General features: G+C 33.4%; 1 protein-coding gene across 7 annotated transcripts in view; it reads left to right on the top strand.

Moving 5' to 3' along the window:
- Positions 1-15299, top strand: part of PKHD1 (PKHD1 ciliary IPT domain containing fibrocystin/polyductin) — a 450367-nt gene that overhangs the window by 302273 nt on the left and 132795 nt on the right. For all 7 annotated transcript variants that reach the window (XM_045843325.1, XM_045843324.1, XM_045843319.1 and 4 more), the window contains 2 exons: positions 348-461; positions 3211-3298. In XM_045843325.1, the coding sequence (XP_045699281.1) occupies positions 348-461; positions 3211-3298 (202 nt within the window). The remainder of the gene's footprint in view (positions 1-347; positions 462-3210; positions 3299-15299) is intronic.

The following is a 15299-nucleotide window of genomic DNA, read 5'->3' as shown; positions in this document are numbered from 1 at the left end:
CCAAGCAACTTAGAGTATCAACTCAGAAATAGCATTGCTATCACTTCTACCCAAATTTTATTGATCAGAACAAATGATATGCGCAGGCTAAATATTAGTAGGTCAAGAAGGTATACTCTGCCTAATGAAAAAAAGGAGTGGATATTTGCTGAATGGTTATCTAAACCCTTTGAGATTTTACTGCGTCTCATTTTACCCCCTTTCTTATTCACTGATGTTCCCATTGGCTCTTCCCCACATAGTCTGCTCTGTAACATCTACTTTACATTTCTGAAATGGCATCACAGTTTCCCTCTCTCTGTTTTAATTTCAAATTCATTTAAAATATTACTTTTCTTTGTAAATAGGTACTTTGGAAAATCCCCTACGAGAAGAACAAAAGCTCCTGATTCTCCTGAGAGCTTCAGAGGGAGTCTTTTGTAACCGCCTCAACGGAATTCATATTGATCCAGGAACAATTGGTACGAGTAATATATAGTTTTTATTAATAATGGAATATGTGTTCGTGTGATAAAGTACCATTCATACCACTCATAGATCATCTAAGTTCCAGGCACTCTTTTAGATAATTTAAGCAGTGCTCATTTTACAGATATCAATACTGAGACTCAGACATGAGGAGCAGTATGGAAAAGGCCACACGGCTTTACAGTGTCAACATTTAGGTTCATAACCAGATTGGCCAGACACCAAAATCTAACTAAGAGTCTACCTTATTAAGTGTAAATATTATGTAATTATTGATATATTTTTATTTTTATTACATTTTTATTTTTAAAATTTTAAATTAAATTTTTGGGGGTGACATTTACTTAAAAGATTATGTAGGTTTCCTGTGCATTTCTTTGACACATGTTCTATATATTGTAAGGTAAGAACCATACGATTTCACTGATATGTAGAAGATAAAACTGAAAACAACAAATGAACAAATAAGAGAAATAAACTAGAACTCATAGACACAGACAACAGCAGTGATTACCAGAGGGAATGGGGGTGGGAGGTAGTAAAAAAGGGGGTCAAATGTATGGTGATGAAAGATATAATTTTTTAAAACTGATAGATCTATAGATTACTGTTTCTTTATTTGATACTGCCACAATACCAAATGTTATTTTAATAGCACAGAAAGTGTGACTGATCTTGTATAATCAAGATGTAAGAACCACACAAATACTCAGTTTTAAAGGATAGCTATAAGAGGCTATCTTTCAGATTTCCAGTATTTTCTCACTTACTTTGTATGTCATTACTAACTGCTAAGATATCAGTGACTCGGTAAAATGGAAGCGATCATGTTGGGATAGTATGAAATTTGGTAACCTAGTTCTATAGCATGTAGCCTTTGCCATATAGTCCTTTGATAGTGCTTTGTTATTTCCAAAGGATTTTTCATATGTGCTATTTCTTTACCTTTTTAAGAATATGAGGTTTGATAATATTTTAGTTTTCAAATTGAGAAACTAGATGGATCAAAACAGGAACGTCCAATCTGTTTTTGCCTCTGTTGTGCACTCTGTTCTGTGCAATGCCACACTGGACGGAATGCTGTGTTAGGAATTCATGAGGATGTCTGTCCTGAGGCCCAGCTCCAGCCATATGGACTAACTAATGTTTTTGAATCTTCTCTGATACTAAATTGAATAAGGAATGAATTAGTTGTTTCACTAGGTGCTTAAAATTTTGTGATATTATAAGTAAATGAGAGATTTTAATCTTTTTAAGTATTATAATTTCCTAGAAACAAATAAGAAATGGGGTCATTTTACAATAAACCTTTGATGATTCTGAATGATCAAGAAATCTATCATGGTTAATTTAATTTTATGGGTAATTCAAATTTAAGAAAATAGACTAGTTTTTGTTAAACTCCTTTGTTTTTGGAAATTTCTCTAAATTACTTCATGTTTCTCCTTCTGACTAGTTTACTTAACAAATAGTGAAAAAGATGGAATTTTAAAATGATTATAATGATGATGTTAATTAAATCTTCTAAAACTTTTATATACATATGACTATTATTATGAAATATTGATTCCAGGATGTATTCTGAAAGTGCAAGTATTTTTTTACATTTCCTTTAATTCTAATTTTAGTTTTATTATCTTCAGATTTTTCTTTGAGTTAGAATATGGAAAAAATTATGGATGTTGGCATAAACAGTTGGTTAGGTTTCAATTAACTGAGATGTTTTTGGTTCACATAAGATGAAAACTCAAGGCATGTTATTTGTACCTTACTGGTATTTCTTTCTTTTATTTATATATATTCTGTTAAAAATGATAAAATCTTTAGAGTTCAAGATCCATGATTTTCAGCAAAATGGGGTATACCAATCCAGGGGTGTACAGGCAATCCTTTGGATTCAGGAAGAAAATATTAGTACTTCTATTGAAATATATATGAATATACTCATATATATATATTTTTGTTACTGCTTTGGTTCATGCCTTAAACATGTTTAGACCATTAGGATATGAGAAATTGAACTTCATGTGATTTTAAATGGTAGTAAAGCATGTAAGAGAGAAGATCTGAAAGAATAAAACTGGACTGCATTGAGCATGTCCCTGGTAAGAGTTTAATTTGTGAGTCTGAAATAAACTATATTTTGAAACAAAGGAGCTGGATGTCTGTCTTTTGATATCTATAATACTATATATACACATATGTATGTGTGTGTATGCATATGTATATATATATATGTGTGTGTGTGTGTGTGTGTGTGTGTGTGTGTGTACATATATACATACACATATATATATATATGAGGTCCAACCACTGAAAACAAAGCTAGTAGTACCAAATTTCTTTTCTTTCATCAGAAAATAAAATTACCCTTGCCTTTTGGAAAATTTAGTGTGTAACATAAAATATCAGAACCAGTTAACTTCCAACAGAATTGCAATGGTGTAAATCTAATTAGGTAACCATTAGAGTGTTCTATTTCCCCACTCTTGCATTGCTAGATGTGGTGTGGCATACATTTTTCTATAGCTTTTGAGAGCATATATTTCATGTCTATGTAAGATATATTTAACCTACTGAAAATAGAACACTTAACATGTTCTCTTTCTGATAAAGTGTACATCTTTATATATAGTTTCTATACCACACATCTTGCATAATCACCCCTAATGAGTTCTACTCATGTCTCCTTAATTCCTCTGAAGGATATTCTTATTCAAATGTTGTTCATCTTATTTTCAGGGGTTTATGGGAAAGTTCAGCTCCACAGTGCTTATCCCAAAAAATCCTGGACACGCCTTGGGGCTGACATTGCCTCAGGCAATGAGAGGTAAGGGATGAAATTAAGATTAAGATGTATTTTTTGGTTTAGTTTGCTTTTGCTTGATGTTTTGTTATTATATAAACTTAAATTTTAGATTAATAATTATAATTCAAGGATAAATAAATGAAAACATAAAGGACCAGAAGGGATTTTTGAAATCTCTGAAGTATAACAGAGAAAGAACACAACAAGTAAAAACGGGAGAAATACAGCTTATTTAAGGAATAAATTTTAGATAACACATGTTTATATTAACAATAAATCTTTAACAATATGAATTCTATGAGATAATAGATGAATTAAAAGGTGAGACCATAATAGTCTGAGTTTAAATGATGGCTAGTTGAGAGGTAGATGAAAATTAATAAAGTGTGGGATAAAAAAATGTGAAGAATCTTATGAAGTTTAAAAGGTAATAAAAGAATAAAAGAAAAGTGAATATATTAGATATATTAGTCAGGTTTCTCTTTATATAAATATATACAACTCTTAGGTTGCATGTGTGTGTATGTATGATACTGGTTATATATAGTATACATCATATATATACACATATGTAACGTATATAAAATGCATTTCAAGGAATTTGGGCTGGTAAGTTCAAAATATGTAGGGCAGGTCAGCAGGCTGCAAAGTCTGGAGCAGAGTCTGATGCTTCAGTGCTGAGGCAGAATTTCTTCAGCAAAACTTCAAGTTTGCTTTTAAGGCCTTTCAACTGATTAATCAGGCCCACCAATATTTTTGAGGGTTATCTCTTTTACTTAAAATCAACTGATTGTAGATGTTAACCACATTTATAGAATACCTTTCCAGCAACACTTCCATTAGTGTTTAATTAACTGGGTATGATCCCTACCCAAAACAACACATAACTAACCATCACAGGTCATAATTCTCAGGTAAAAATCTGGGTTTAAAATCTGGGAAGATAGCCATAGGAAACTGGCTATATACTTACCATGGGTGTAAGAATGGGTATAATAATCCCATGTATAATGCACACAAAAACATGGGTGCATTATTATACACTGCAAAATACAGTAACAAGATATAATAAGAAAAGAAAATGAAATAATAAGAGAACAGAAACAACAAAAAGGCATAAAGACAACAGAAAAACAACATAATAAATCCTCCAGTTATAAAAGGAAAATGTACATGTCAAAAATGACACTATATAGGAAAACACTGGTTAATAAGTCAAATATAATCATAACTTTTTATCAGAGGAAAACTTAAGACCAATTTCAAAAAAATTTAAATTAAATCTAGAATAAAATCAATCATTAAAATAAAAATGAAAGTAAGAGCCTCAAAATTATTCACACAAAAAATCAAATTAAATATATACATTTAAACAAATAAGCACATTTTATATTAATAAAGGCTTCAATCTCCAGTGAGACCCAAATGTCTGGAAAGTTTTATACCAGACAACAATATAGAAATATGTACAGTAAATCTCTAAGTAATGTAAGAGGAAATTGACAGAAATAAAAATAGTAATGAAAGACATTTACTTATCTTTCAGATTATAATCTTTAAATTACATTAAAAATAATAAAGAAAATATAAAAATATGAATAATATAATAAAGACAATTTCATTTGTATGTATCTATACATAAATATCCCTACCCCAGAATATATATACTATAATTAAAGGCTTAATCAATTTTAATAAACATGATATAGAATAGGATTACAATAAAATAAATATAAAGATAAAAACAATATCTTATCCAAAATATTAATCTCTTGTAAGATGGAAAAATAAGAAAATAATCTTTTTTTAAATAACTTTTGTATCAAAAAGAAGATCAAAACATTATCAACAGAATAGCTGGGAAGAAACAATATTGAGAGTATTGCCTGAGACTTGGCCAAACATGCTATCACATTAAAAGCTTTTATTGTTGAATAAAAAATACAAAAATTGAAAAACTAAGCTGTCAACATGAGAAGCCAGAAATTAATCTAATGAAATCATTTGGTGCAAGATAAAGGCAGAAATGGATGAATTCAAAAGTAGGAAATTAGTAGAGTTAGTTTTTTTGAGAGCTACTGGTTTAACCTCAAATAATTTTAGTCATAAAAATATGTAAAATCAGAAATGAGAATTCAAATATGATATACCAAAGTGATTACAATTATAATATAAAATATGCTATCTATAAAGTATCATTTTGAAATTTTAAAAAAGTTAAATATAGAAATATAAATTATTATATTTCACTGAAGAAGAATAAAAATGGAAGAACTAATAATAGTTAAAGATATAAAGTTATTCAAGATTTACTTCCAAGAATATATTTGGTTCAAATAAATGTATTGTGTGTTCTTCCAATCATTCAACTATCACTTTTTATGTTGTGTAATCTATTCCATAGTACAAGAAAATATAAGAAGCTTCCTAATTAATTTTAGGAGGCAAGCATAAAGTTATTTTTAAAACAGCGCTAGAGTTAACAACAACAATGATAACAATGACAAACAAAATCTGAGGTAACATCCAAGGGTAAATAAAATGCAAAAATCCTAAAAGGCAACAAATGAAACCCAGTAATTTATTAGAAGAAAATAAAGTCATGACTGAATGTGAGTCATTCAAGTTAAGAGACATGATTCAAATTAAGTTAATTTACCTAAACAATAAGTATAATGATTAAGAATATGACCATTTTTGTACAAATCAAATATATTTGTTAAAACTCAGCTTGCATTCTTTGAATAAACAGTAAATTAGAACTATAAGAAACTTCCTTTAAATAAATATTTTTTTGCTAGAATGTTTAGCCATTAGTTGAGAATCACTGCTTTAAATAATATTATAGAATAAATAATTAAAAATCCCTCTGAAAAAGTAATTTGCTATTTTATGGGAAAATTGACATTAAAATTACTGTATTACAGCAATCATTAAATATTGTTACTAGGATTTTAGCCAATGTATTACATCAAAAATAAGTCCATTAGTTGTAATTATTGAAAGAAATCCAAACTGCCATTTCTTTTGTGATTATATACATTTTTCTCCTAGAAAACTAGGGAACCAGCTGAAAAACTGTAAGTTGAATTAAATAAATGCACAAATCAATAGCTTTTTAATTTGTGAACAATTCAGTTTTAAAATATGATGTAAAATCCTATTTAAAATTTTAATTGAAAATGTTAGGAAAAAAACTTAAGAAAATTATAGGGACTATAAAAGCAAAATTACAAAACACTAGTGAGAGGCACAAAGGAGATTAGAATAAATGGTGATGCATAATGTAAATGGAAGGCTCAATATTTCAAAGATGTCAAATCTAATGCAACTTTAATCACAAGCCAAATCTATGCATTTGGAACCTGACTTATTAATTCTAAGCCTTTTGGAACAAATAACACTTGAAGATAATCAAACATTATCAGTTATTTTTTTAAAAAATAAACACCTTTAATGTGAATAATTATTTTTACTGGTGTCAGAATATAAGCCAATGCCTAACAATGGATTCAGGTGAGTATTATCACCTAGAATTTGGGTATTAGTATTTCAATGTATTTAAAAATGGGCTGGAGTAATTGGCCAATGCTTTGAAAAATATAAAGTTAGGTTTTCACTGCACACTTTCCTTTAAAATAAATTATAGGTGGATTTAAAAATTAAATATAAAAAGCAAAACCATAAAATTATTTGAAGAACACTTAAATAAATATTATGTAATACACTGGGAAAGACCTGTGTAGTCATAACAAAAAATACAATCATAATAGCAACAAATAACAGATTAGACAACATTAAAAAATTAGTATTTTTGCACATTGATTACAAAGTGTAAAGGCAAATGCTAAACTAGAAAGTATTTTAAATACATTATATATAATACAGATAAAGGGGTAATATTTTTATATGTAAAAAATCTCTTAGGAATAAAGAAAATATGAATATACCAGAAGAATAATCACTAAACTATTTGGATATATGAGCCACAAAAGAAGACATATATCTGACTGGTAAACATATGGAAAAATATTCTTTGTTAAAACTGGGCTTAAAATAAATGTTAATTAAAACAAAATTAAATACTACTTATCAATTTTATTTTTTTATATTTTATTGTTGTTCAATTGCAGTTGTCTCCATTTCCCCCATTACCCTCCCTCTGCCCTTTCCTCCCCGCCACATTCAATCCTCCCCCTCACCCCATTGTCTTTGTTCCTGGGTTCTTTATCAAATTTAAATTGGCAAAGGTGGAAAAGAGTGAATTCCAAGTTGACAAAGTGGAGGAGCTGTGGGCATTCATGTGGGAAATAATTTATATATTAGTTTAGTTCTGTACAAAATAAAATATTTCTGTGTTCATTATGTGGGTAGGAAAATGTCTGGAGGGACACATGGTACAGCAGGGTCCCTGGTGGTGAGATGACAGATAGCTACAGCTTTGGCGTGCTTCTCTCTCTCTACAGAATTTCTTTATAGAGTAGTCATTGCTTTTGTAGTTACTATAACATTGTTATTTATTTATTCAACACATTTTTTGTCAAATCTTATCCTGTGTCAAACAATGAGGTTTGGCCTGGAGATAATAACAAATAAAAATCAATATGGTCTCTGCCATCGACATTAATTAGATAAATGTAAAGTAAATGTAAAATTACACATGTAATAAATGCTATGAAGGAGAGATTCTAAAAAATTACAAAATATGGAAACTTGAGGCAGTGATGGAAGTTAGAGAAAGCCTCCCTGAGGAGTGATTTCAGAGGTGGGAACTGAATGATGGGTGGGCTTTTATTAAGCAGAGTGGGGGCACATGTGTGCAGGAAGAGGGCTCTAGCCAGGGCAAATCTCATTCAGTCATTCAACAAATAAACTGTTGAGTACTTACTGTGTGCCAGGCTGTAAGCACTGGAGATGTAGTGTCAAATTTGAGGAGATCACTGTCCTCTGGGAGTTTACATCTTAGTGGAGAGAATGAGATAATAATCAAATACAGAAATATAAGCAACAGGCTAGCAAATTATAAAAGTAAAGAAAGAAACAGGATAGTATGACCAGAAATATTCAGAGGTATGAGGAATTCCATTTATTTGTTTATTTATGTACTTATTTATTTATTTAAATTATAGTTTGCATTCAATATTAGCCTGTATTAGTTTCAGATGTACAGCAAAATGTGGTTAGAAAATCATGTTCTTTACAGAGTGGCCCCTTTTAGGTAGAATGGACAGAGATCTCTCTGGAGAAAAGAAATTGGAGCTGAGCACTGACCACATAGCTCAGTTGGTTAGAATGCTGTCCCCATGCACCAGGGTGCAGGTTTGATCTCTGTTAGGGGCACATGCAGGGAGCAACCAATGAATGCATGAGTGGTTGGAAAGGCAAAATCAGTGTTTCCCTCTCTCCCTCCATCCTCTCTCTAAAATCAATTGAAAAAATTTTTTTTACTAGAGCTGTGATTTGATGGTGAGAGTGGTTCACCTGTTCAGTGAAAAGAGTAAGAGTGCTCAATAAGAGGGACATCCAACATTGTCACTGAGATGGCCTTTGGGGCTGCAGAACATACAGAAGGTCATGATAGCAGGAGCAGAGTGAGCAGAGGGGAGAGCCTCATTGTGGTGTACTCTGGCCAGCAGAGTCCGCCTGTTGTGACTGAAAGAGAAAATAAATGCACAGGCAACAGCAATCCTGTGGAGAAAAAGGGAACAGCATGGCTACTCTCTCAAGGGGAGAGTGCCTCTGAGTGCTTCGACCACTCTCTCAAGAGGAGAGCTCCCCGACCCTTGCCTATACAGGCTTTTATTGTTTTTCTCGGGTTTTACATCAATGAAGGATTTATTATCTATTACATAGAATATTATTGTCTACATTTTAGGTACAATCAAGGAAATGAAAACATATGCAGAAAGGAAAGGCAGTGAACTGATTAGCTTTGTCCTTGGGAAAATTCACACAGGCTTTGGAAATTACCTTGAAGATAGACAATACACATTTGTTATTTCAGACCAGGGTGATGGAGTTTTAACAAGAGCAAACCATAACAGTCTGTATGCATTTTCTAGGACTGATTCCCATGGGAAAACTCAGTTTGAAGGTCAGGCTCCTGCCTACCACTTCGCTTCGGTAGGTTTTCCATACAGAGCTGAGTCACATTTGCCAGACTGAAACAAACAGGTCCCCTATACCTCATGATGTGACAAATGCCAGGTCACATGGAACCTGGTTTAGCTGTGAGAGGTCAAAGGGAAAAGTACTGAATGTTTTATGCATCAGAATTGATGGACTCTGATTTATGTTTCAAAAACCACACTGGCTGCCATATTGGTGATGGATGGTGGAGACAGGAGTAGATGCTGGGGAGTCAATAGGAGGCCAGTTGAGGCCAAAAATCATAGTGGCTAGGACTATGGAGGAGGCACTAGAGATGGAAAGGAGAGATGGTGCTGTCCAGGCATACCAATGAGTTGAATGCTGAGGTGAGGGGAGTGCTTTAATCTTTTAGACTGAACAACCTAGTATACAGTGGAAGTATGCATTGAAGTGGGAATACTGGGAGAGGAAGAGATTTGCAAGGCAAGAGATGGCAGGGACATGATAAGTGAAGACCCTAAGCAGAGTTGTAAGAAGACAACTAGGTATGTAATTTGAGGTTCAGGGAGAAGAAGACAGGGAGTCGTCCTGGAAGAGGATGATGCTGCTGTCAGGAAGACAGAGGCAGAGGAGAAAATTGGAGCATGGGAATGACATTGGAGCTAGCCTAATTTTTTTAGAAGTTGGTAACAGAGGAATCAGTGGCAGGTGATTGAGAAGCAGAGGGCCGAGGGGAGATTTCATGACAGGAGGAAGGATGAACAGGAGGTCCTTGAAGGAATGCCATGGTGGCAAATGTGCTGAGCAGAGACCAAGCACAAGGAGGTTCCAAGGAGTAGTTAGGGATTGGGGCAAGATTCATTGGGAATATTGACAATTTTAGTTTTATCCTCCTAAGAGCATTGCACAGCTGTTTTAGGTTTCTAAGGTGAGAGCATGGGTGAGAGGTGGCACTTATAATCATGTTTCTACAGGAGGAATAAAAAAATGGATCTAGAGACACCACTTAGGAGGTCCAATCAAAACAAAGTGTAACCTGTAGTCAGGAGCTAAAATGACAAAGGAAAGAAGTGGGCAGATTCAGAGACAGGAGATAAAATCTACAGATGTATTGGGTATGAGGTGCTTTCTTGGTTTCTGGTTTGTGTAGGTGGGTGGTAGTGGCTTTTATTAGAAGAGGACTAAATTTGGGAGGAAAGATTATGAGTTCAGATTTGGTCATGTTGAGTTTGAAGTGCCTTTATTATACTCAAGAGGCTTTGTGAGCTAGGTATATAGGGATCAATGAGAAAGTGCAGTTATTATAAGGTTAGCAAGTTGGAATTTGGCAGGAATGATATGAATGGATTTTTCTTATAAGAATGTGTTAAAAACCTCCTTCAGAGCCTGAGCTACAGGCTATTTTGAAAGAAACTCAATTTTATTAATTAAAACTATCCATAGTAATTAACTAGTTACCATTTATTGAGTTCTTATCATGAGGGCTGACTCTGTTAGGCCTCTACAAAGCATTTTACATGCATTATCTCATTTAAATCTCTGTTTTGTTAAGTATTATTATCTGCATTTTACAGACATGAAAACTGAGGCTAAAGAACTTAAATAAATTTTACAAGTTCACAAAGCTAGAAGTTCCTGAGGCTGGATTTTTACCCTGGTTTGGCTGATTCTATTGCTTGTATTCCACATATTACACATATTAAAAACAACATTTCTTAGTATCAGTCCTGCAGAGAGCACTTTAATAAGTTTATGTAAATAAAGTATAATTATCACAGTGTATTTATCTTTTGGATAGCCTATTTTAACCTTTAAAATTTTGTGAAATAATTTCAGACACAAGAAGTTGTAAAAATAGCCCTGGCTTATGTGGCTTATTAGTTGAGCACCGGCCTGTGAATCAAAGGGTTACCAATTTGATTCCAGTCTAGGGCACATGCATGGGTTGTGGGCCAGGTCCCCAGTGGGGGTCACGTGAGAGGCAACCACACATTGATGTTTCTCTCCCTATCCTTCTCTCTCCCTTCCTCTCTCTAAAAAATAAAATAAATAAAATATTTTTTAAAAAGTTGTAAAAAAAATAGAGTTCTCATGTATCCTTTACTCTGTGTTCCCTGATGACATATTATACAACTATAGGATATTATCAAATCCAGCAATCTGATGTTAGTACAGTATTAACTAATCTACAGAATAGTCAAATCATTTATTTAAATATTAATCTACTATCTTCTTTATGTTAAAAGTCAGCTTAGTAAGTCTTTCTAATATATTGTTAGGGGGACAGATTTCACTTGGACCCTTTTATGAACTATAAACAGAATTAGAGTTCTAAATTTATTTGTGTATAATTGATTTATGAGGTATGTCTAGAAAAAGTCCAGCCATTGTTAATATAACAAAAATGATTTGTGCAACATCGGTGTAACATGACAGCCAAGGAGAATGGACTGGAATGCACATGCATGAGCAATGACAACTTCACTGTACTAGTTAGTAAGGATGGTAGACACCATTGAGTGACCATGTGTACTGTGTGGCCATTGCATTCAAAATACCTGAGTGAGTAGGGCAAGAATCTGCATCAAATTTTGTGTTAAGCTTGAACATTCCTCTGCAGAAACTATTTGGATGATTCCAAAGGCTGCAGCAATGGGCAACTGGTGATTGGCAGCTTCACCACAAGAACATGTCTCCTCATGCATCATACCTTGTACAGAGTTATTTGGTGAAACGTCAAATCATCCAGGTGACTCAGCAACCCTACAGCCCAGATTTGGTGCCCTGTGACTTCTGGCTTTTCCCAAAACTAAAATCACCTTTGAAAGAGAAGACATTTTGAACCATTGATGAGATTCAGGAAAATACAACAGGGCAGCTGATGGTGATTGGCAGAACTGTATGAGGTCCCAAGATGCCTGCTTTGAAGGGGACTGAGGTGTCATTGTCCCATGTACAATGTTTCTTGCATCTTATATCTTCTTCAGTAAATGTCTCTATTTTTTTCATATTAGATGGCTGGATATCTTCTGGACAGACCATGTATGTGTGTGCATGTGTGTGTGTGTGTGTGTGTGTGTGTGTGTATATATATATATATATATATATATATATATATATATTAAGCAGTTTAGTAGTAATCACTAAGAAGCATATTGTCATTAAAATTATAAATTAGAAAATCACATATTAGAGTGGCTCAGATGTTGGGAAAATCAGGGTGTCCTAGAGGGGAGACTGAAAGCCTTGTGGTAGATATGACTGAATCTTTAAGGATAAGTAGGAAGTGTACAGGTAGAGAGGAGACTCAAGAGTACTTCTGATCACTTATTCCATTAGGGAGCCAGTACAAAAGTTGTTACAGAGATCCATGTATGGAGAGCTGAAATGAGGTTGTAGCAGAATGGAGAGGGACAAAAAATATTCCAAACAAAGTATATTCAAAGAATACCAATACTAATTTGATATAGGAGACAACAGAATAGATATAGTCACTGATGACAATAGAATTAAAGGTCTGGGTCCTGGGGAAAGGTTGAACTAACACATGATTTGTTCTTCAGGTCAGAATTATTTCCTTATAAATGACAGGATAAGTTAATAGATCATTTTAGAAACAATCAAACAAAATACCTGGACAAAGATTGAATAATGCTTTATCCATTTAAAAAAAAACTGAAATAAATAATCAAAATGAGAATCCTTTTCCCAGTTTTCTTCTTCTCAGGAAGTTATACCTCTCCTCGCCCAGTTGCTCAGTCCAGAAATTTTACAGTAATCTGACTCTTCTCTTTCTCTTTTACCAAATCCACCAGCAAATCATGTTGCCTTTTTTTCAACAGAGATTTAACTACCTCTTTCCTCCTCCATCTAATCTAAGGCACTAGCATGTGTCACCTGAAAGACTGTAAAATTATTGCAACAGTTAGTCTCTCTGCTTCCACGCTTGTCGCCTCCAACAGTCAATTCTCCATACAGCATAAATCAGATTAAAACATAAATCAAGCCCTGTCCTGTTTAAAAATCTTCCAATGACAAGGATAAAAATCTAAAACTTCTATTATAGAATTAATTGATAAAGTAACCATTCAATTTTAAAGAATGCATGATCACCTTAAAATACTAACATTAAATTATATACTGAATATTTGCAATGGGTAAAAATATCACATTTTTAATCTAAGGATAATCTTTCTCAGCTGAAATCCAAAAAAATCCAAAATGTTTGTTCATGTATCTCCCTGAAAGTCAACTGAAGCAAGCAACAGAGGAGTCATTTAATTTAGAGGTATTTATATAACAACATATAACTAAAACTTTGTTTTCAAGTATCTGGCTAAGCTTGCTTTGGTTGGTAGTGTAAAAAGTGTATTTATAAATTGACATGAACTTTTTCCTGTAAATGTTTCACTCTAAGGTTCTTTATAAAATAGAAGGTCTGTCCAGAAGTCATCTAGCCATGTAATATGAAAAATAGAGACATTTATTGAATAAGATACAAGATGCAAGAAACATTGTACATAGGACAATGACACTTCAGTCTCCTTCAAAGTAAGCACCTTGGGACCTCACACAGTTCTGCCAATCACCATCAGCTGCCATGTCATATTTTCCTGAGTCTCATCGGTAGTCTGAAATCTCTTCCCTTTCAAAGGTGATTTTAGTTTTGGGAAAAGCTAGAAGTCACAGGGCACCAAGTCTGGGGTGTAGGGGAGCTGAGTCACCTGGGTGATTTAATGTTTCACCAGAAAACTCTATATTAGGCATGATGTGTGAGTGGTCCACACCGTACACATGGTCACTCAATGGTGTCTACCATCCTTACTGACTAGTACAGTGAGGTTGTCATTGTTCATGCATGCGCATCCCAGTCCATTCTCCCTGGCTGCCAGGTTACATCTATGTCACAAAAATCATTCCCATTATATTAACAATGGCTGAACTTTTTCTGGAAAAACCTCATAGTTCAAGTATTAGAATATAGAGTTAAGTGATCAAGTAATTGACATTCATGATGTTTATTTTTGTTGTCATCTTCATTGTCAACATCATTATGGGATTTGAGTTCTTCAGTATCTTATAAAGGCCTATGCAGTCCAAAGATCCTCAGTACATTTCAATAACACTGACAAAAACATTTAATTGGAGCTGAAAAAAAGACTCAGTTTTAGTAGAGTTCAGAAGTCTATCGTCATTTCTATTCCTCTGGTAAAAATATTTTGGCATATGGACACTGTGAGCATGTGGTCAAATACAGCTATTATCATTGAGACCTTCCCAAAGTTTAGTTAACAAATTCATTTAAATTGTAAGTGTTTACATATGAATGCCTTTTATGTATATTTTATTGATTATGCTATTACAATTGTCCCATTTTTTTCCTCCTCTTTATGCCCTTTTGCCCTGTACCTCTCTCCCACCAGCATTCTCTCTCCCCTTAGTTCATGTCCATGGGTCATACCAAAAAGTTCTTTGGCTTCTACATTTCCTATACTATTTTTAACCTTCCCTCATCTGTTTTGTAACTACCAATTATGCTTCTTATTCCCTGTACCTTTTCCCCATTCTTCCCCATCCCCTCCCCACTGATAACCCTCCATGTGTTCTCCATTTTTGTGATTTTGTTCTTGTTTTAGTTGTTTGCCTAGTTTGTTTTTATTTTTTAGGTTCAGTTGTTGATAGATGTGAGTTTGTTGTCAATTTACTGTTCATAGTTTTGATCTTCTTTTTCTTAGATAAGTCCTCTTAACATTTCATATAATAAGGTCTTGGTGATGATGAACTCCTTTAACTTGACCTTATCTGGGAAACACTTTACCTGCCCTTCCATTCTAAATGATAGCTTTGCTGGATAGAGTCATCTTGGACATAGGTCCTTGCCTTTTGTGACTTGGAATGCTTCTTTCCAGCTCCTTCTTGAAGGTTTCTTTTG

Source organism: Phyllostomus hastatus, unplaced genomic scaffold (genome assembly GCF_019186645.2).
Source record: "Phyllostomus hastatus isolate PE091 unplaced genomic scaffold, TTU_PhHast_1.1 phas_contig_40, whole genome shotgun sequence".
NCBI classification, from domain to species: Eukaryota; Metazoa; Chordata; class Mammalia; order Chiroptera; family Phyllostomidae; genus Phyllostomus; species Phyllostomus hastatus.
The sequence above is the reverse complement of the archived record's forward strand: the minus strand, read 5'-3'. Positions and strand labels throughout refer to the sequence as shown.